This window comes from Chelonia mydas, chromosome 1 (assembly GCF_015237465.2).
Source record: "Chelonia mydas isolate rCheMyd1 chromosome 1, rCheMyd1.pri.v2, whole genome shotgun sequence".
Taxonomy (NCBI): domain Eukaryota; kingdom Metazoa; phylum Chordata; order Testudines; family Cheloniidae; genus Chelonia; species Chelonia mydas.
In genome coordinates this window covers 205,384,103-205,407,395 of record NC_057849.1, presented here as the reverse complement: position 1 = coordinate 205,407,395, position 23,293 = coordinate 205,384,103, and the positions used below count along the sequence as shown (strand labels likewise).

Genomic DNA, 23,293 nt, shown 5'->3' with positions numbered 1-23,293 from the left:
CATAACTTACGTTGCTCAGGGGCCGTCGTTTTCATACCCCTGAGTGACTTAAGATACATTGAATTAAGTGGTAATGTAGACCAGCCCTGAGACAGGCCAGATCTCCGGAATACCTGGACACCCTGCACTTTGACGTCCATGATCTCCCTTGATAGTCCTTCTTAGGTCTGAATAACAAGGAGTAATTTATTTTTCTGCTGATATACTCGTGCACCTTGAGGGGCCCAGGTAACAGACATGCGTGTGCCATTGATAGCCCCAGCACAGATTGGGAATGCCCTTTGTTCAAAGCCAGAAATGATTCTGGGGACATTATCCAACTTCACCACATGTGGGTGCAGCCCAGCAATAACTGCCTGGCAAACATCCATCATCACAGCAACAACAGTTGACTTGCCAACCTCAGAGTGGTTACCCACAGATGGGAGACCGTCTGGGGTGGCAGCTTCCAGAGAGTTGTAGCACCCCGCTTCTGGCCTGGCATTTGCATTTTTCATCCTGATGCGCTTGGGCTCAAGTGAGCTCTTCACACAGCTCAGGGAACACGGCCCTCCTATAAAATTCTGGGGTAGCTCCTGGTCATCCCAGGTCTTCATGGTGATGTATTTCCACCACTCTGTGCATGTGATCCTGATCCAGATCTATGCTGTGGAGGAAGGTGAAAAACTCCCAGTGTGTCTGCCTATCTGACCTGGGGGAGAATCCCTTCCTGAACTCAGTATGGTGATTTTTTAGACCCTGAATGTGTGGGTGAGACCCACCAGCTAGACAGCTGGGAAAGAATTGCCTGTAATAACTCAGAGACCTCCCCATCTACTGACCTTAGGAGACCGCTGCTAACAGCAGTGGCGGATAGGCCATATGTAAGGCTACGATTTAGTGACTTCCAGCAACCTCCATGACTTCAGCTTGCGGTGGTCGAGAGCTGCAGGGTTTCCCGCTGCCCGTGGGGGCAGGGAACTGTGGGCTACCCCCGAGTTCCCAGCCGCCAGAGACCATGGAGGTCTGTGACAGGTGCTAAGCAGAAAAATGCTTAGCCAACCCTCTGTCACTCCAGTCCAACTAAGGGAGGTGAACTGGAGCTGGGGAGATCACCTGGCCCTGATGGGGGAAGCTGGAACAGATGCTGTCTCTTCAGGCTGGGGCTGGATAAGAGCCTCAGGGGAAGGAGCTGGAAAGAGGGAAGCTGCAGTAGAGGAATGGCAGTGAGGGGAAGCAGAGAGAGAGTGCTTGCCCCCTCTCTCCTGCTGGTGGATCGTAAGAAGGGGACTATGTGTATGGTGGAAAGTTGGTCAGAGCACAGCCTGTAAATAAAAGCACCAGGTGAGCACTGCACCAAGGCCTCTGTGTGACTTGCTCAGCCCAGTGGGGGAAGGAGCCAGGAGGGCCCTGCAGGGACCCCATTACAGGGTCCCTGGAGCTGCTGGTGGTGGAGGAAGCCCCGAGTTCCTGGCCACTGCAGGCCTCTGGAACTATAGGAAGGGGAGGGACTATTTACTTTGTAGGAAGGGGTGGCAGACATTACAGGAATGAAGAACAACTCTTTCCCTGCTTTGTGGCTGCTTCTGACTTACAGACACACACGCAGCTCCTCACAAAGCAATCCCCAGCCCTTGTGTTTGCATCCAGTCTAGCCTTGGGGTGGTGCCTTCCATTTTTTCAGTGGTCATTAAACAAATGGGTATTTAACTGCTATGTTATTTCGCCTGAATGAAAGGTGGATGCCATAGCCTCAATGAGGTGTGTGACTGCCTGTAGATCAAAGACCCGCTTGGTGGGAGACACCCAACCTTGAGCATAACAGTGTGTTATAGGAAAGAAATACTCACAGTAAGGGAAACGCATGTTTGTGATCTTCAGTTCTTCTTTTGAAGAAGAGGAACCTGCTTGTGCTGGGCTTTGTGCACATCAACATTATAACATTTGCAGCGGCCAATTGTCCCAATAAGATGGGGGTAGGGTGGGAGAGAGCGGGGGATTGGCCACTGGAGGTTTTTATGTGAATTCAGGTGACTTTTAGCTTTGCTTTACAATCCTTAAATACTTAATCATCACAAAGAACAAGGGAAGTATTAATATTCCTCTTGTACAGATGGGGAAACTAAGGCACAGGGGTTAACATGAACATTTTCAGTTGAGTGCCTGAAGTTAGGCTCTTAAATCCATATTCAGGCAGCTTTGTAATAGTCTAATCTTCACAGGTTTCCTGAATTGGGGCCAGGAGGAGGAAGAGCACACACAACAGGAGGTGAGTATATACTGCATAAATGCAGCTGAGACAAAACAGGAATTTGGCTCATAGGACATTGTAATAATTTGACATTTGTTTATGTCCCAAATTGGAAAAATACCAAAAATGTTCACAAAAGAATTTGTTTAGTAAATGTTGAAACATTTTGTTTCAAGTCAGTTTGACATTAAACTGCATTTGCTTATTGCCTCATGGGACAGGTAGTTTTGGGTACCTCATGCTTTCATTCTTCCCTATGGGGCAGGCTCCTTTGCAAGAATACATCTCCCTGAGGTGCCATGTGGCCCTGTCAGAAGGGAGACCACAGTGCATCATGGGGAATGTAGTCTGGGTAAGGGTCCAGGTCATGGGAAAGAATGGGGGCACAAAGCACCTGAACTATGACTCCCATGAACCATCAAGGCACTCTGGGCGGAAGCAGTTTAATGTTGAACAGCCCTGAAATGAAACACTTTGTTTTGATTCCCCCCAAAAATTCAGCAACACTGAAAATTTCCCATTGAAAATTTAGATTTCATTTTTTTAAGAAATTGTCCAAAAATCACTTCAATAGAAAATGCCCAGTCAGCTCTATGTACAATGGAGACCCTAGCCAGGCCCCATTCTCTGCCAGAACCATCCACTTCTGGGCTATACATCCCCCTTTCATCAAGCAACAGTGGAATTATGGCTGCTTTATACAGCTGTAACCTGGTGCCCATCAGAGTTCCTATCCATAGGGAACTTTGCCAATTTATGTCAGAATAAATCAGCATAAAGCCTTCCATTCTGTAGGTAAGATTGCATTTACTGGGCCAGATTCATCACCAGTGTAATGCAAACACTTTAGTCCAAAGCACCACAAGCCCCTAGGCAGCCAATGGAACTATCTGTGTGAGTAAAGTTGTGCAGATGCTTACGTGTCTGCAGGACTGGTTCCAAACTATGGTAACCAACCCCACTGCAGAGTGTTTCCTCTAAGCCCTGTGGCAGACTAGTCCCTTCTGGATGTCTGGTACGGTAGCTGTGTACCACCAGCACGGAGTCAAGCATTGTAGGTGCCCCATGCACTAGACTCTGCAACAGGGGTTGCCGACCTGTGGCTCCAGAGCCACATGCGGCTCTTCAGAAGTTAATATGCGGCTCCCTGTATAGGAAACCGACTCCAGGGTGCCAACTTTCCAATGTACTGGGGGGTGCTCACTGCTCAGCCCCTGGCTCTGCCAAAGGCCCTGCCCCCACTCCACCCCTTCCCTGAGCCTGCCGTGCCCTTGTTCTCACCCCCCCCCCAGCCTCCTGCACACCACAAAACAGCTGATCGGGAGGTAGGGAGAGGGAGGTGCTGATTGGTGGGGCTGCCAGTGGGTGGGAGGCGCTGGGAGTGGGGGCTGGAGCTGATGTGTGGGCTGCTGACGTATTCCTGTGGCTCTTTGGCAATGTACACTGGTAAATGCTGGCTCCTTCTCCGGCTCAGGTTGGCCACCCCTGCTCTGCACGCTCTAAATCCATTCTTTTTTCACTCCCTGCTTTCAACATGACCCTGTCTCTCTTTCTCCATTTCCTTCCCTTTCTCTCATCTTCTCTCTCTAGCTCTTCCCCTTGCCCATAGCCCCTCTCTTCTCCTATCTGTGTTGTCCTCTCTCTTCAGTCCCCTTTCTCCCTTCTTCCCCATCCTTTCCCAGCCAACTCTTTCCCAAAATCCCAGAGGGAAGAGAGAGCAGCAGGGGGTATCTGTTAAGGGTACACTCCTCCCCAGCATGCCGGAAATTGGTGTGTGTGGGGGGAGGGGGTATGTGTACACATTCCTTCTGATGCCTTTGTAAATGTAATTTATTTACTATTTCTGATCCTCAGTGAAAGCAATTATTAAACTTGGAATAACAAAAGGGATAATATAATGCCTCATGAGGTTAGGCAGAGTTTCTTTATGACACGTGTTTAGCCATGCTAAAGTATGCAAACTAACAGAATAAATACAAAACTGAATCACTAAATATTTGAAACGTTTGTCAAAATGTCCCTAAAATCCAGACCACCTCTTAACCTTGTACTCCTTTTCTTTTTCCCTCCCCCCCTGCCCTGTTACCTTTAAAATTCTGGGCTACTGTGTGTAGCGCCCCCTCTCCACCTGGTTACCTCCTTTAATGCCAATCCGCTTACAGGTTTTGATGGACAGGTCTGGGTTCTTTTGGATCCTGCCACCCACTCAGCGGGGTGAATCTTCTTTTCTTTTTTTCCTATGAAATTATTTGGCGGTGCCTCCACTCCCCTCACTCCTTCCTGGCAGGGTCACCAGGGAAGCTTGGGCAGAAAATTCTAACGACAGAGTAATCCCCACTTACTTGCCAGATAGTTGGAGACTTCCAAGAAATAACACAAACACATAAAAATATATTCAACACAATTAATTATATTAAACAGGAGACAAATACCAACAGACCAGGGTAAAACCCTATTTTTAGGGTCACCAGTGCCCACACTGCAAATACCAGTGACTTGATGTAGCAAATGTAAAATTAGTGTCCCGTTGGTACGCATACTTTGCTGGGGCCCTTGATGACCTATAACCACAAAATTCTTCTTTGCAGTGGTTTAGCAGTGTGGCTGACTGGGTTTAGTACAGCCCATAGGACTCACAAGTGGGAGAAGGTGGTAAATCCCTCCACAGGTGTAATATGCAGCAGGTTATAAAATCCTCAAACCCTTACGCCCTGGCTTGAGGACACAGTTCAGAGAGCAGGGGGTCCCCAGAACAAATTCCCTGACTAAACGATGGTGCACTCACAAACTCCAGAGTGCCATGAATGATCCTCAGGTTTGAAAATGACTCTGGACTCCTCAGTCACTGCAGAGGGGCTGATCTCTGCTGGCAGGGATCCTCCTCAGGCAGGAATCAGGCTGTGTGGGTCCCAGGATTTCCCCTCACCACAAAGGGGTGCAGGGCTCAAGGTGTAGATTACACAACTACATTAACATCCAAACTGTAGCCTCCTAGCCCAGCCTCCAGTCACACACTCAGCTGGCAGCTTCCCTGAACTAGCAGACAGAGCAGAGCTGACCATGTGGTGACTGGTCTCACCCAGGGAGCTGGAGGGAGAACTCAGCCTGGCTGGGAAGTTTCCCAGCATATGCTACAAATTGGGAATCATCAGTGGGGAAGGAAAAACCCAGCTGAGGGATCTACTGTTGGTTCCCTAGAGGCCTGTTCTCAGGGGGAACCCTGCATGCAGGCCTGGGACTCACCAGCTCCCCAGGCAGCCAGTCCAGCCCTTTTCCTGGCTGGCTCCAGACTGACCACCAAATGGCTTCTCCCTGGGAGGGCCTCACTCCCTATTGGTTGCTGGGAGGACTCTGAGTCTGCCTTGGCTCCCCCTCCCTACCAGGGACAGTGTGCCTCTCCCAGAGCTGCCCGCAGACAGAGTCCCAGGAATCTACGGAATCTCCTTGGGGGTTACATGTGTATTTCATGATTTTTAATTTCTTTTTTACATTTTGCTAAATGTGCCAAAAAAAGTTATTCATGCAAAATATTTACTGAAGCATTTAAGGCACACTGAATTTTAAGAACATTTTGTTTATATCTACTGCCTCTCAAACACTAAATGAGAGGTTTCTCTCCACTGCTGTTTTTATGTTAATTAAATCCAAGTTACTCATTTTAATTAATCTACATTTCATACTTTAAATTTTGAAAGAGGTACATTTTATCCGAACAACAAGGGCATAGTTTGTGGAGAATAAAGTAAAAGTGTTTGTCATAAATATAAAGGGAAGGGTAAACACCTTTAAAATCCCTCCTGGCCAGAGGAAAAACCCTTTCACCTGTAAAGGGTTAAGAAGCTAGGATAACCTCGCTGGCACCTGACCACGATGACCAATGAGGAGACAAGATACTTTCAAAGCTGGAGGGGGGAGAAACAAAGGTCTGGGTCCGTCTGGGTGATGCTTTTTGCTGGGGACAGAACAGGAATAGAGTCTTAAAACTTAGTAAGTAATCTAGCTAGATATGCGTTAGATTATGATTTCTTTAAATGGCTGAGAAAATAAGCTGTGCTGAATGGAATGGATATTCCTGTTTTTGTGTCTTTTTGTAACTTACGGTTTTGCCTAGAGGGATTCTCTATGTTTTGAATCTAATTACACTATAAGGTATTTACGATCCTGATTTTACAGAGGTGATTCTTTTTACTTTTTCTTCTATTAAAATTCTTCTTTTAAGAGGCTGAATGCTTTTTTCATTATTCTTAAGATCCAAGGGTTTGGGTCTGTGGTCACTTATGCAAATTGGTGAGGATTTTTATCAAACCTTCCCCAGAAAAAGGGGGGTAAGATTTGGGAGGATTTTGGGGGGAAAGATGTTTCCAAACAAATTCTTTCCCAGTAACTGGTGTTAGACATTTGGTGGTGACAGCGGAAGTCCAAGGGCAAAGGGTAAAATAGTTTGTGCCTTGGGGAAGTTTTAACCTAAGCTGGTAAAAGTAAGCTTAGGAGGTTTTCATGCAGGTCCCCACATCTGTACCCTAGCATTCAGAGTGGGGAAGGAAACTTGACAGTGGTGTTAGCTCTTTTTTTCCACAAATAGTTTAAACTAGGCCTGCATTTAGTCTTGTACATGGTGTAGCCCATAGGGCTAGCTTGCCTTTGCTATATTCACTGCCTTGCCTTCATTATATTTAGCTGCTTTCATTATATTCAGCTGTAATGCAGGAAACCTACAGGCCTGTATCCTGTAAGACATTAGCTAAAGCATAAATTAGCATAAGTGTGGTTAAGTAGGCTGGAACCCTTGGCATAGATTAACAGTTACCTTTAGATTTTGGGAACTAAGGGTATGCTATAAAAAACCCACCTCCACGAGGGGAGTAGCTACCATCACTGGGAGTGTGGCTCCCAGCACTGGTGCACTGTCTACACTGCCACTTTACAGCGCTGAAACTTGCAGCGCTCAGGAGTGCATTTTTTCACACCCCTGAGCGAGAAAGTTGCAGTGCTGTTAAATGGCAGTGTAGACAAGACCTAAGAAGAGCTGCTCAATGGTAGGAGTTAGAATGTTCCAGTAAGTGCTACTGCAAGGAACATGGAAGTAATAACCGCAAATCCGCTTACGCAAGGGGTGATGGGTATGATCATGAGCTGAAATGGTAGTTACACGTATTAATATAGTAACCTATAGAAGGAAGACACCTCAACATTAGTAGGATGAGGAAATACAAATAAGAAAAAGGGGAGAAACACCTACTAAATATGCATTAGACACAGTGGTGTCAGCATAACATATTATAAAACTTACATCTGAGCCTGTGGGCAGTAGGAGAGAGAGATGTAGACCTTGGGAGGTGCCAGAATGATGGCTACTGATGATGAGGGGGAAGGTAATGGTGATGAGGAAGATGATGGCTCACATTTCAGGTTGTCCTGCAAGGGATGGGGTGCGTAGATGGATGTTCAAATGGACATTCTGTAGTCTACCTTGATGGGGTGGAGTGTTTGTGACTTTGCTAAATGTATTAATAAATTCTTCGTAAATATAGAAGAGTTCCTACAGTGTGAGTGTTGCAACTGTGCACACTGGGGTTCACAACTATATAGTAATTTTAATAATACTGGGCCTGATCTTGAGACAAGGATCTGTCTACCATCAAAGTGACAACTGGGAATTCTTAAGTAATCAACATAAATAATACTAGGGCTGTCAACTAATCGCAGTTAACTCGTGTGATTAACTAAAAAAAATAATCATGATTAAAAAAATGAATCACAGTTTTAATTGCACTGTTAAACAATAGAATACCAATTGAAAAGTATTAAATATTTTTGGATGTTTTTCTACATTTTCAAATATATTGATTTCAATTACAACACAGAATACAAAGTTAACAGTGCTCACTTTATATTGTTGTTTGCAAAGAAAATAACAGAACACCACTAGCCATCACCTTCAGCCCCCAACTAAAATCTCTCCAACGCGTTATCAAGGATCTACAACCTATCCTCAAGGACGACCCATCACTCTCACAAATCTTGGGAGACAGGCCAGTCCTTGCCTACAGACAGCCCCCCAACCTGAAGCAAATACTCACCAGCAACTACATACCACACAACAGAACCACTTACCCAGGAACCTATCCTTGCAACAAAGCCCGTTGCCAACTGTGCCCACATATCTATTCAGGGGACACCATCACAGGGCCTAATAACATCAGCCATACTCTCAGAGGCTCGTTCACCTGCACATCTACCAATGTGATATATGCCATCATGTGCCAGCAATGCCCCTCTGCCATGTACATTGGTCAAACTGGACAGTCTCTACATAAAAGAACAAATGGACACAAATCAGATGTCAAGAATTATAACATTCATAAACTAGTCAGAGAACACTTCAATCTCTCTGGTCACGCGATTACAGACATGAAAGTTGCGATATTACAACAAAAAAAACTTCAAAACCAGACTCCAACGAGAGACTGCTGAATTGGAATTCATTTGCAAATTGGATACAATTAACTTAGGCTTAAATAGAGACTGGGAGTGGTTAAGTCATTATGCAAGGTAACCTATTTCCCCTTGTTTTTTCTTACCCCCTCCCCCACTGTTCCTCAGACGTTCTTGTTAAACCCTGGATTTGTGCTGGAAATGGCCCACCTTGATTATCATACACATTGTAAGGAGAGTGATCACTTTAGATAAGCTATTACTAGTAGGAGAGTGGGGTGGGGGAGAGAAAACCTTTTGAAGTGATAAACACCCATTTTTTCATGGTCTGTGTGTATAAAACATCCTCACTGCATTTTCCACTTTATGCATCCGATGAAGTGAGCTGTAGTTCACGAAAGCTTATGCTCAAATAAATTGGTTAGTCTCTAAGGTGCCACAAGTACTCCTTTTCAACTTACAAGTGTTGAATTATGTACAAAAAAATAACTGCATTCAAAAATAAAACAATGTAAAACTTTAGAGCCTACAAGTCCACTCCGTCCTAGTTCTTGTTCAGCCAATTGCTCAGACAAACAAGTTTGTTTACATTTGCAGGAGATAATGCTGCCCGCTTCTTGTTTACAGTATCGCCTGAAAGAGAGAACAGGCATTCGCATGGCACTGTTGTGGCTGGCAACGCAAGATATTTATGTGCCAGATGCACTAGAGATTCATATGCCCCTTCATGCTTCCACCACCATTCCAGAGGACATGTATCCATGCTGATAACAGGTTCTGATAGATAACCATCCAAAGCAGTGCGGACCAACACATATTCATTTTCATCATCTGAGTCAGATGCCACCGGCAGCAGCCTTTCTTTTTTGGTGGTTTGGGTTCTGTAGTTTCTGCACCGGACTGTTGCTCTTTTAAGCTCTCAAATTGTGGAAGGCACTTCAGATTTTTAAACCTTGGGTTGAGTGATGTAGCTATCTTTAGAAATCTCACATTGGTACCTTCTTTGCGTTTTGTCAAATCTGCAGTGAAAGTGGTCTTAAAATGAAGATGTGCTGGGTCATCATCCAAGACTGCTATAATATGAAATATATGGCAGAATGCGGGTAAAACAGAGCAGAAGACTACAATTCTCCCCCAAGGAGTTCAGTCACAAATTTAATTAACACATTTTTTTTTAAACGAGCGTCATCAGGATGGAATCATGTCCTCTAGAATGGTGGCCAAAGCATGAAGGGGGCATATGAATGTTTAGCATAACTGGCACATAAATACCTTGCAATGCCGGCTACAAAGTGCCATGCAAATACCTGTTCTCACTTTCAGGTGTCATTGTAAATAAGAAGTGGGCAGCATTATCTCCCATAAATGTAAACAATCTTGTTTGTCTTCGAGATTGGCTGAACAAGAAGTAGGACCGAGTGGACTTATAGGCTCTAAAGTTTTGCATTGTTTTGTTTTCGAGTGCAGTTATGTAATAAAAAAAAATCTACATTTGTAAGTTGCACTTACATGATAAAGAGATTACACTACAGTACTCGTATGAGGTGAATTGAAAAATACTATTTCTCTTGTTCACCATTTTTACACTGCAAATATTTGTAACAAACAACAATATAAAGTGAGCACTGTCAACTTTGTATTCTGTGTTGTAATTGAAATCAATATATTTGAAAATGTAGAAAAACATCCAAAAATATTTAATACTTTTCAATTGGTATTCTATTGTTTAACAGTGCAATTAAAACTGTGATTCATTTTTTTAATCATGATTAGTTTTTTTAGTTAATCACATGAGTTAACTGCGATTAGTCGACAGCCCTAGTATTATTTATGTTGATTACTTAAGAATTCCCAGTTGTCACTTTGATGGTAGACAGATCCTTGTCTCAAGATCAGGCCCAGTATTATTAAAATTACTATATAGTTGTGAACCCCAGTGTGCACAGTTGCAACACTCACACTGTAGGAACTCTTCTATATTTACGAAGAATTTATTAATACATTTAGCAAAGTCAGAAACACTCCACCCCATCCAGGTAGATAGACTACAGAATGTCCATTTGAACATCCATCTATGCACCCCATCCCTTGCAGGACAACCTGAAATGTGAGCCATCATCTTCCTCATCACCATCACCTTCTCCCTCATCATCAGTAGCCAATTTCCAGCCATTGGCTCATTTTATCCTTTTCTCTGGTAGGCTGAAGAGCCAATTGTCAACTCTTTGTTCCCCATGTAGGTACTCATACACTATAAGTTACAGGGGTGTGTGTGTGTCTGTGAATGCTTAAAAACAAGTATAAATGTGTGTGCGCCTTTTCTATAAAACTAGCTTGAGTGTATGCTTATAGCAGTTTATCTATACAAGATGGCTTGAATGTATGCTTAATTGTTTTGGGAAGGAGGAGAGATGGGTGGATGTTGGTGTTGTGTGTTGAAGGGGATGAGCAGCATCCTTATCTCAATAGTAATCAGCTGTTTTACATAAATAGTTCAAACGAAATCTTCATTTTGTCTACAGTCGGGTGTATTAACCAATTTTACATTGTTAGATTTCTTTTAAGTTAGGCTGTGTATACGTGCGTGTTTGGTATAAAATAATGCTGAAAAACATGAACGTGTGTGTGTGTCAGTGACTTATCTATATAATAATATAGAATTATTTTGAATGTATTCTTACAATGGTTTATCTATGAAATAGTCTACAAGTTGGCTTGAATGTATGCTTAATTGCTTTGGGAAATAGAGCAGGGTGGGGTGTGGAGGCATGAGTGGTGCTTTGTGTGTTGTATGTTTTGCTGAAAACTTTTTAATTTATTTGTCCTTCAAAAATTGTACTAAAATTAAGAGCCTCTAATACAATTTAAGACAAGAGGTGCTAATTTTCAATAAATACAAAAGGCTGTGAAGAACTACATTACTTTAAGTAGGAATAAGGGAAATTGTTCTAAAGATTAGGCATATCTTTCATTGGGGTCTATCTGCCAGTTTTTATAGACAAATGCTAAAGGAATAATGTAGAAAAAGGAAATTTTATTCCTGGTGCAAAATTAGAAACAAGACTAATTGCTAAATGTACATAGGTTTTGTAAAAAGTTTGATAAAGAATCTACATGCATGCTCATTTTGGAGGGTGGGTCATATTTCTTCAAATAAAAGGTAAAACACAAGGAAAAGAAGGGGTTAAGGCGGCAGCATGTGCCAGCATTCTTACCTCTGTCCTTTCAACAGTTAGAAAACCTTTCAGTTTTCTAATAAACAATAGAGAAATAAAAGAATTAAAGAGTGCTAGCTTTGCACTCTTAGGGATAAACCAGAATTGCTGCAATGAAACCAGGGGAGAATGTGTGGTAATTTTAAGGGAAATATTGGGAAATATTTGGGTGTAGCTCAGTGTTCACAATCACTTCCCGAAGCACAAAGAGTCACACCCCAATTAGAGGTGTTGAAACTGGTGATGAGTCAAGAAATTGCCAGACCAGCCTGCACCAACTACCATAATTAATAGGGGTCGGGGAGTTATTTGTTTTCTGCTTTTCTGGTGTCCACGGACCACTATACACATAATGATATTTAAAGTACTCTCTCTCTCTCTTACTATTGACAATATTACATATTTTTAAATGTTGTTTTGTTCCTTTCTTCCCTCCTCTCCCGTCACAAGCCTGACAATGGTAAACTCCACCTATACAAACCACATGACTGTGTGACTATATAATATCAGATGTCTGACTATTCTTGGTCACATTTGCTCTAGATTTTGCTTGTCAGAGTTTCCAAACATCCTAAGAAGTTATTTGCCACTATGATGCTTGGAGGCTTAACCGAGACCAAACCCGCGACTCCAGAAATCCAAGAGATTGCTGACCAGGTGAGTTGCATCCCATGAAAGATGCAAAACAGAAACTAGTAGCACAAAAGCAAATTCCAGAGAGATTATGGAATGAAGCTAAAATTTACTTTAAAATCTAACAAGAAGCATTGTAAATGGAAGCCCTCTTGATTGATTAGAAGCATGTAGTATGTGGCATGGAAAAATTGCTAAAGAAGTGACTGCACTGACTCCAGTCCAGGAAATTCTTCGATTCGTATCTGCCAATGCCAGAAGGGACCATGTAGTCTGACCTCCTGTATAGCATAGGCATAGAACTTTTTTCATTCTTTTAATCCATTTAAGGTGGCTGTGTTAATTTTGTATTGTTCTAGCTTTTTAATCAAAATGTCATGCGGCACCAAGTATAATGCCATACAGTACTCTATTACATCAACGGTGTTGCCTTTTATCAACCACATTTATAATCTCATCAAAAAAGATTTCAAATCTGTTTGAAAGGATCTATTTTCCATACACCCCATTGATTGGCTGGCATTAAGTATAGTGATTTCCTTTAATTCATTATTAATCAAGACCTGAATCAGCTGCTCCAATTTCTTACCCGAGATCAGTGTCAGACTGGCAGGCCTTAATTACCTGGGTTACCCCATTTATCCTTTTTAAATAGTAGCACATTAGCTTTCTTCCAGTCTTCTGCTGTTCTGCTTTTCAGTCTTCTGGGAGCTCTAGAGACATTGACGGCTGTGTTGCAGATAGAACTATATGAAAGACAGCAAGCTCTAGTGGTCAGTACGGGCACCTGAAGCTGAGCCTACTCTGCCTAATTAACCACCAGTACAGTTCCACGGATAGTAGCAGCGGTAGAAGCACCTGTGTAGACGGGTTTTAAGTGTCCTTACAACTGTGTCATCAAACCCTGATCTGTACAGAACAGGCTGACAGGGCAGTAAAAATACCATTGTTCTGCCTAGACTGGTACTTGTGTACTTGGGCTCGTGGAGCTGCACCGGCGGGGAATCGGAGGTCCCATTTGCTAATGCAGAGCAGGCCAGGGAGTCAGGCTTTTGTTCCTATTGCCAGGGCTAGCTCTAGGGTCCCATTACTGGGGGGCAGAGGAGGAGAGTGGGTATTTCGGGGGCCCTGTAAACAAATAACGTTCTAGAAGTCCAGAAGCTAGTTGGATCCCTGGAAAATCGTGGATTTTAAGAGTTTAAGTCAGTATTTTCCTGTGATTTATAACTTTGGCCTTTCTGACAATGATTTAGAGCCCCTTGAAGGTTATTTGGGCTGGGGGGTGAGGGGGAAATGTCCTGGGCCTGCCTGGCTCTGCTGTGGACTCACTGTGACACCCTGGTCAAATCACTTGGCCTCTTTGTGCTTCAATTTCCTCAGCTGTAAAATGGAGGGGGGCAGCGGAGGATAACACTTCCCTTCCTCACATGGGGACTGTTAATTCCTATTTGTAAGGCACGTTGAGATTCTTCCTCGAAAGGCACTATAGAACTACAAAATACTACTGCTGTTGTGTGTATGCTCACTGTAGAAACGTAACAGATGGTCTCTGTCCAAAAAAATCTTAGAATCCAAGTTTAAATGTGCTCCCAGCATGTGTCAGAAATGAGGCCACAATTCTTAGTTTTCAGGGGACACAAATATGGCGCAAAAGGTGAATCTTCAAGTCAGATTCTGCTTTCATTCACACGGGTCAATTGAGGTTCTTAAATTGACTCCCCTGTTAAGTGAGAGCAGAGTGTCGCCTCTGGAGGGCAGATATGTATGATTTCTGAACTACTTTCAGGAAAGTGTCATGTACTTGGAATGATTTAAAGCAGCAGTTCTCAACCTGGGGGGCTGCAAGCAGGCTTCAGGGGGTCTGCCTAAATAAACCAAAGAGCAGGGCTGGCCTTAGACTTGCTGGGGCCCAGGGCAGAAAGCCAAAGCCCAATCCCTGTCATCCGGGGCTGAAGCCGAAGCCTGAGCGACTTAGCTTTGCAGGGCCCCCTGCGGCCTGGGGTCCCAAGCAATTGGCCTGGTTGCCACCCCCTACCGCTGGCCCTGGCTCTTAATCTACTGGATATGCAGACAAACAGTTGTGACACAACGTGGGCTGTGGAATTTTTATAGCATGCTGGGGGGGCCTCAGAAAGGTTGAGAACCCCTCATTTAAAGCACTCGTCTGTTCAGTGATCTTTTAAACATGTAAATACAGTTATTCATTGCTCTTTATTTTCTAAAAGGTGAAACTTTTACCTTGTGCTTAGATCTGTGTGTGCCTTGGAGAGGTAGATTTTGAAGAGTACTTGGCATTTGTGCGTCACCTGGGAACTCCACGGTATTTCTTAGCAACAGAGAGCATCTGACTACCAGACTGCTGACGAGAAGACTCGTGGTGGCTCTCACCCCACCCTTCATGCATCCTTTTATGGAAAGGGAAAGTGGCTGCCAGCAGAAAAATGTCATTGCCGATTGGCTTAAATACATGAATTGCCTTTGACTAGATGCTTTTAAAGAAATGGTCAAAGTTCCCAGTTAGCTAATGAATGAAGCACAACGGATTGTGGTTGGTGCCCTGGGACTGGTAGTCATGAGACAGATGTGATTCCTGTGTCAGCCACAGACTCATTGTGTGGCCTGACTTTGGGGAAGTCACTTCAGTGCTCTCTGCCTCAGTTTCCCCACCTACAATGCTGTCATTATGTTGGATTTCATTGTGGTATCCAAATGCTCCTAAAAGAGGCTCCAAAGCAGACAATTAAAATCACAGTAAAGGGAAATGATGCTCTGCTAAAAGCTCTTCTGAGAGGAAAGGATTTTAGCCCTGATTTCCTCAGCAGGTACAAGGCACTTTTCATCTGGCAATCTGAAAGCACAAATCCCAAGCAGAGATGGGCACCTCTCTCTGGGCTGTCAGTCAGGTGCCTAAGTACCTTTGTAGATCTGGGCCCTATGCCCTGCCCCTCTTCTCTCCATTTTACTTTTGGCCAGCTTAGATGGCTCCCCACTCTGCCTGCTGGCTTCTGGGAATCCCTTTCTTAGGCAATTAAGTCTCCCCATACAATACAGGGGGAACCTGGGTGCCTAACTCAGGGCTAAGAATTGCACTAGTCAGCAGGGTGCCTAAGATCCCTGGTGAAACCTAGCCCCAGAAGCCCTAGCCTTATCAATTGTGGAGAGGTTTTCTTGTAGCATTGTTGACCCCTGAGTGATACCTTCATTTCTGCCCTAAACCTAGCTGAGTCCAGAAACAACAACCAACCATTTGTTCAGGAATGTATTACTTATTAAATCTCCTTGTCCTACATTAGTTAGGCATGAGCCAAGGGCTTCAAACTGTCCATTTGGGGACTAGGCAGCTGGCTGCTTGACCTCCCTTGAAGGGGTGGGCCCTTTCAATAAATAACTGATGGGTAAATAGTGCTTGGAGGTTGGGAAGGTCATGAATGGTGGGGGTGGAGGATGACAGTTTATTTGTCTGAGACAAGGACAGCTGGTGCTGAAGGGACACTTAACTCAACACTTCCAAAGAAGTGGGAAGCCTGGGTGTAGTGTGGTGAATCTGCGGAGAGCAGCAGAAAGGAAAGGCTCCATGGGAACTGGGAGAATAGTTCGTCAAGAGTGGGTGTAAATTGGGATTTTGGGAGGAGTGTAGTGATTGCAGCATTTGGGTTGAGAGTGGCAGCCTGTGACGCACTGGGACAGCTGCTCCAGAGTTGACACTCAAGCAGAAGATGCTGCATCAGTGTGAAAGAGCAAGGCAGGGGGGCCCCCCATGAGTCGTACCACAGAACTGAACTCTGACCAACGACCTCTGCTGCGTGGATGGAGTAAGATATTCAGACAGTGAGGCCTGAGGACCCCAACCTTTTTTTTTTTTTTTTTTGAACTGTACCACAAAGGATAAACTGAGAAGGACTCTGAGCTGTTGAGTGAGCCGAGGGTATTTGTCCTTTTCTGGCAGCCTTAGTAAATTAGTATTTCTTTTGTGCTGGGTGTCAGAGCTTTTTGGGACCCACTAGCTTTTGCAGTCCATGCTGCCTCACAGCTGAAGTCTCTTGAATGCTTTCCTCTGAGACACAGAACATCTGAATCTGAGAAGGGCTGATGTACCAAAGCACTCCAAAAAGAAAAGGAGGACTTGTGGCACCTTAGAGACTAACAAATTTATTTGAGCATAAGCTTTCGTGAGCTACAGCTCACTTCGTCGGATGCATACTGTGGAAAATACAGTGGGGAGATTTATATACATAGAGAACATGAAACAACGGGTGTTACCATACACACTGTAACGAGAGTGATCAGGTAAGGTGAGCTATTACCAGCAGGAGAGCGGGGGGCGGGGGAAGGGGAAACCTTTTGTAGTGATAATCAAGGTGGGCCATTTCCAGCAGTTGACAAGAACGTCTGAGGAACAGTGCGGTGTGGAGGGGGGAAGAAACATGGGGAAATAGTTTTACTTTGTGTAATGACCCATCCACTCCCAGTCTCTATTCAAGCCTAAGTTAATTGTATCCAGTTTGCAAATTAATTCCAATTCAGCAGTCTCTCATTGGAGTCTGTTTCTGAAGTTTTTTTGTTGAAGAATTGCAACTTTTAGGTTTGTAATCGAGTGACCAGAGAGATTGAAGTGTTCTCCAACTGGTTTTTGAATGTTATAATTCTTGACGTCTGATTTGTGTCCATTTATTCTTTTACGTAGAGACTGTCCAGTTTGACCAATGTACATGGCAGGGGGGCATTGCTGGCACATGATGGCATATATCACATTGGTAGATGTGCAGGTGAACAAGCCTTTGATAGTGTGGTTGATGTGATTAGGCCCTATGATGGTGTCCCCTGAATAGATATGTGGACAGAGTTGGCAACGGGCTTTGTTGCAAGAATAGGTTCCTGGGTTAGTGGTTCTGTTGTGTGGTGTGTGGTTGCTGGTGAGTATTTGCTTCAGGTTGGGGGGCTGTCTGTAAGTAAGGACTGGCCTGTCTCCCAAGATCTGTGAGAGTGATGGGTCGTCCTTCAGGATAGGTTGTAGATCTCACTCCAATGACCCCATCAGGTGAGTGTAATCATAATAGTCTCAGGGAAAATTTTAAAAAGTCACTTGATTGTGACAGATATGACACTCACCTGCAATATCCTGGACAAAGCATATTGAATTAAATTAGTATTATAGGAGTTCATTGAATTAAAAATGCAAACATTGATGTATGATTGAGAGATTGTACATAATTCAGTGGGGGAGGGGAACCATAGCCCTCTAGGAACTAAGAACAGTGTGGGGAGGTGAGGCAAATTAATTCAGATTGTAACACCACCTGGAGAGATACTTGTATTTACTGGTTAAAAGGATTTTTAGATAAATAGTTTAAACTGACTTGGGGCCTTTTTTCTGATCCAGAAAATGGACAGGACCTTCTGTCCAATCCTTGTGGAAAGCTTGGAAAGACTTAACCTACCAGAGCCCTAGGTTGGAGCTTGGGTGACCTCTGGTAAATTTTTTAGCATGTGTACGTTTTTATTGAGTTAATGTTTCCTGTGTAACGCTTTTACCTTAAGAATAAATGTGCTTGCTTGGAAAGATCTGTGCGATAACCTGTCACTGCTGGCACTCCATGTTCAGAGCCTGTGGAGAGAAAGCGGCACAGACGCTGGCCTGTTTAGGCAGTCTGGCTTGCTGGAGATATCACCGTGTAGATTAGGAAGCTGTGCAGCCTGAACTCCCTGGCCAGGAGGGAGAGAGACATGCACCTTTGCCCAAGAGAGGTGATGCCTGAAAAGCTGGGGGCCTCCACTTGGTTGACACAAGGGGGGACTGCAGGTGCAGTTGCCCTGAACTGTGATAGTGGGTACTTAGCCTTTGAAAAGGTCATTGATAATGTCACTGTCAATTCACTGATGAGCCCCAAACTTCCCTTCCCTTCAGATGTATGTTATCATGGGGAAACACTCCTTGTTCTACATCATATTTTTGAAGTACTGGCACTGAATAAATTTGAAAAATCCACGGCGTTTAAAGTTGTTCCCCTGCATAAACTCGTCTACCCAAACCTGCCTCCAGCACAAGGGAGTCTTGCCTTTGCCAGCTGGGTGTTAGCTCCCTAACACAACCAGCCTGTCAACCACTCAGCCACTGTCCTCTGGGCTGTGCCAGCCCTGCCTTTGCCCTGCAGAGTGAACATAGGTGCACCCCAGCCTCCGAGTCCCTTTGAAGTGTCCCCCTGTGGTATCCAGCCCCTGATCCCTGGACACCACAGAAATTCCAGTTCCTCCACTCCAAAAGGAACAGTGGACCCCAGGTTTACCTTAGATCACAGCTGCTGTGGCACACCCAACACTTCAGTTCACTTCCAGTAAAACAAAAGAAAATGTATTTAAGATTAAATGGAAACAAGTGTGAGTAATGGAAACAGACGGTTCCATATTAACTGCAAACTAGGGCCTACAGTTAAGTTACCTTTCCTATCTAATCATGTAGATTCTTAGCCCACAGTTCAGTCTTTTGCTGCACTTACTAGCCCCAAGGAGCCAAGACCCAATCTTTCATGAAGCACCCCTGCTCATCAAGGTGCCTCCTTAGTCCATGTATACAGAGCGTCTTTCTCCACCCTGTGATATACCAAATCAGTCTTTTGTCTTTATTCAGCAAACATGCCATGTCCTATTATTCCTTTTCACATTCAAGTGGTTTCGATGCTTAGTTTGTCTTTGATGGTTTTTTCAACTGATTTTTCTGGCTTGGTGCCAAGGCAGACAATGAGTAATGCAATACATAATTGGCTAGCCCAGGATGGGTGACAGCTCCCTCCCGCTTGAATTGTCCGTCACCGAGACATATTATTCCCTAGTCACTCACTTTCCCTCCAAGACCGCCATAAAGGCATAAGTTTCAATACAGTTACATTGTTCTTTAAATATCACCCGTACACACATCTTACACTGATTATGGGTTTGATAAGTTACAAGTTTTCAACAGAGACCTCACATGCTAACCTTCATGGGTGAATACCATGAAAGCAGTGTGTTGGGTGTAGTGAGTTTGTCAGGTCTAGACAGGAGTTGCTTGTAGAGAACAGCGAACCTTTTGCCAGTTGGCAGCAATGGGCCTCTGTATCACAGTGACCAAGTATCATGTGATGGCATACTGGAGGTGGTGCCTCCTTTAAGAGGGAGCTGGGTCAGACAGACTCTGAGGTCAGTGGATGGACAGGTGTTTTGGGGGAGATGTTTGCAGAAAACAGGAGCTTCAGGTGAGAGGTATTTCAGGTAAAGCCAGGCAGCAATCCTAGTTTTCACAGGGGTGTGAAGCCTGGCTGCAAGGAACTGTGGAGCCTAGGGAATAAGGCTGCAAGATCTGAGTTGAGTTGAATTGTTTGTTAATAAGGAAGGCCCAAAGAAGGGAAATGTTATGTGCTGCATGTCAGTCTATGTGCATTCTTTGGGAAGCTGAGAAGAAGAAACTGAGGCCGTAGACATACAATGAGAAGGGGGTTTGCTGACCCCATTACACCACCTAACCCTCTTTCTTTATTCTACAGGTGAAGCCACAGCTGGAAGAGAGAGAGAACAAGACGTATCCAGTCTTTGTAGCCATAAAATATAAAACTCAGGTGGTTGCTGGAACAAACTACTTCATTAAGGTCAGTACTCAACAAAATCCCCCACTTCTTCCATCATTGCATAAGTGTTCTAATTGAAGAAGAACATAGGTATAATTTTGAGTGCCTTAAAGCAAGATGTTCAAATAGTGAGCAAACGTTGCAGGAAAAGGTTCCAATATGACTTTTAATCGAGGTAGGGATTACTTCCTGTTGGATGCGATTTCGCAACAAAAATAGAAAAGATAAACAGCTTGTTTTGTGAATCTCATTTAAATCTGATCTTAGTATTTATAAAGCATGAGTCCCACTCTTTCAGCTAAAAGAAAAGGAGGACTTGTGGCACCTTAGAGACTAACAAATTTATTTGAGCATAAGCTTTCGTGAGCTACAGCTCACCTTAGCTGTAGCTCACGTAGCTCACGAAAGCTTATGCTCAAATAAATTTGTTAGTCTCTAAGGTGCCACAAGTCCTCCTTTTCTTTTTGCGGATACAGACTAACACGGCTGCTACTCTGAACTCTTTCAGCTGTATATTGTAAAATTTTAGGATTGCCAAGAGGACGATCTCCATTGAAGACTCTCCAACTGCTTTCTCAGCTCTCACCCTTAGAGCTGGCCTTAGCTGTTGTTTGGGCAGGCGGGCAAAACAATGGCTTTTTCATCCTGCCGTCTCCAGGCCCTGAGAGGACATAGAATCCTCTTCCCCATGATCAGCCCAGTAGGCACAAGGCTGACCTGGGGATTTTGGGGAGTGTTACTGAGAGGATTCTGTGGTATACACCTCAAACTCCTCTGAGCAATTTTAAAAACAGTATGTGTGTTTGTTTGGGAGTGGAACAGTGGAACAGCTTCAGTAAGCGAGACAGAGAAACCTCCTCTTGAATACCTCATAGCCTAGGCATGGGATCTGAGTGAAGTCAATGAGACTTTACCTTAGGAAAAACTGATAGTTAAACCCAAACGTTTTCAATCAGATTTTTTGTAGAGCAAACTCTCATTTACTTCACTCAGATACCCAAGGTTATGTGCAAAAGCAGAAGATGAAGGGGTTGAGTGGGAAAGATAACTTTGAGGTATGAAGAATACGACCTAAATTCTGTCCAGGCATAAATAGGTGCAACTCCTGGAGAAACCAATGGAAGTGACACCTTCTTATGGCAGGGCTGAATTTGGCCTTGTGAGGTCAGGGATAAAATTTCTATTTCTGCTGATCATCAGGAACACCCTAATTTGGACATACAAGCCTGTTTCTGCTCACACATGTGATATGAAATGGGATAGTCTCTACAGACCAGGTTTAGGGTATTGAATGATACCATGTGTGATTTAATTTTTACTTTGTAGCTATTCAAAGGTTCAGCACTTCATCTCCCCAAAACATCCCTTCATGAGAATGTGCTTAGTCCATGGCTGTCCCATTCTCCTTGTCTTTCAGGTCTCCATCAGCAACAGCACCGACGAGTGTGTACACTTGAGTGTGTTCCAAAGCCTGCCTTGTGAGAACAAAGGGCTCAGTCTTACCAGCTATGAGACTGGCAAAACCAAAAATGATCCACTGAGCTATTTTTAATGAGATGCTTGGGATGGGCTCTTCTGTTGCTCTTTCTGCAGACTCCCAGCTCTCTGTACCGCCAGTGCCAATACATGGATGAAAATAAAATGAATCTGATTTTGAAAACTAAGTTTGTGTTTCCATGTTGCATGTAACAGAAGGTCTGTCTTGATTCCAGCAGTAAATAACTGTGGCTAACTTACAAAAAGCCTCCAAGGAAATGTGCTGGATCTACCCAAATACCAACGGTTCAGCACTGCATCTCCCCAAAAAATGCTTCCATTAGAATCTGCTTAGTCCATGAGCTTGACTGTCCCATTTCTCCAGGTTTGCTGCTTTCTGCTAATGAGAGCACTAATGTAGAGAACTAGAAGAATTCTTCAGCCAACTCCACCTCAAGTAAATCTTTCACAACAAAGACACCACCCACAACTACCACATCCCCACTGACAGTCACAAGAAAACAAGTCATCTGAATGGACACCCTACAGGGAAGAAAAGCACCCAGTGGATCATTACATCAATTGCTTCAGGAAAAAAAATCAACTGTGAAATCCTCAGACATGCATTACATCAGGGCTGGCCAAACTTACTGACTCTCCAAGCCGCATACAACAATCTTCAGCCCCACAGGAGGCGCCTGCCAGGGCCCAGTGTTTCAGCCCCGCTCCTCCTGAAGCCCTGAGACCCCTCCATCTCCCTGCTGCAAGGCAGCGGTCCCGAGGTCCCTGTCCCCCCCGCCCCCACTCTGGTAGGTGGAGAATGGGGGGGTGGGGGTGGGGGGATCTGTGAGCCGCAGTTTAACAGTAAAAGAGCCACATGTGACTCACAAGCCAGTTTGGCCACCCCTGCATTACGTCCACTGCAGTCTCTGTACCACCCAGGGGATAGTCCCTGATATCCAACCACCAGATAATGATCAAACGCGGAGACGAAGGGGGCACTATTGTAGTCCCTAATCATGATAACTGTGTCAACAAGATCAACAGACAAGTCTCTGACACCACCTACTAGAAAGAACTGAAAAAAGACCCCACACCATAATTCACACAGGAACTTAAAGAAACTATCAAATCTTTTCCCAAAGAACTCTTTTAACCAAATAATGTGGGGGTGCAGGGACACGCAGGGACAGGGGCAGATGTGCCTGACTGAATGGGAGAGGCTCGGGGTCAGTCAGGGTTTGCATGGGAGAAGGCTCCCCAACTCTGTAACAATCCCCCCCACCCCCCAAAAAAGAAACTATTCCATACTTCTCCCACCCGCACCTAAAAGCACTCCAGGTTCACTCCCAGGCTCCTTCCCTCTCTCTCAGCTCATCCATTACCCCTGACTCCCCCAAGCCTTTGCACTGCTTCTGAGGGGGCGGGAAATACGTTTCTGTAGTTTAAATGAAGTACTTAAAGTTCTGTATTAATATGCTTGGTAAGGATTCTGTTTGTCAAAAAAAAATTCCTGAATCTTTTTATTTGTCTGCATTGTTACGGACATACTTGCTGACAGAAACTGGCATGATTATATTGTGATATTTTGATAACTAATATATGCAGAATTCTAAAATACTGTGTGCAGAATTTTAAATTTTCTGGCACAGAATACTCCCAGGAGCATAGTAGACAAAGCCACCATATCACCTCTAGGCAAACAC

At 44.2% G+C, this 23,293-nt stretch overlaps 1 protein-coding gene across 2 annotated transcripts; it reads left to right on the top strand.

The window, feature by feature from the left end:
• Positions 1–1,170: 1,170 nt before the first annotated feature.
• On the top strand, positions 1,171–21,775 carry LOC122461329 (cystatin-B-like). Of its 2 annotated transcripts, XM_043547723.1 has the most exons (5): positions 1,171–1,323; positions 2,202–2,248; positions 12,424–12,537; positions 20,031–20,132; positions 21,529–21,775. In XM_043547723.1, exons 3-5 carry the CDS (start codon positions 12,472–12,474, stop codon positions 21,661–21,663), a joined length of 303 nt encoding a protein of 100 aa, XP_043403658.1. In that variant the 5' UTR covers positions 1,171–1,323; positions 2,202–2,248; positions 12,424–12,471; the 3' UTR covers positions 21,664–21,775. The 2 variants fall into 2 exon arrangements, with proteins under 2 accessions (XP_043403658.1, XP_037766267.1); XM_037910339.2 differs by lacking the exons at positions 1,171–1,323; positions 2,202–2,248 and adding an exon at positions 6,161–6,217.
• Positions 21,776–23,293: the final 1,518 nt, after the last annotated feature.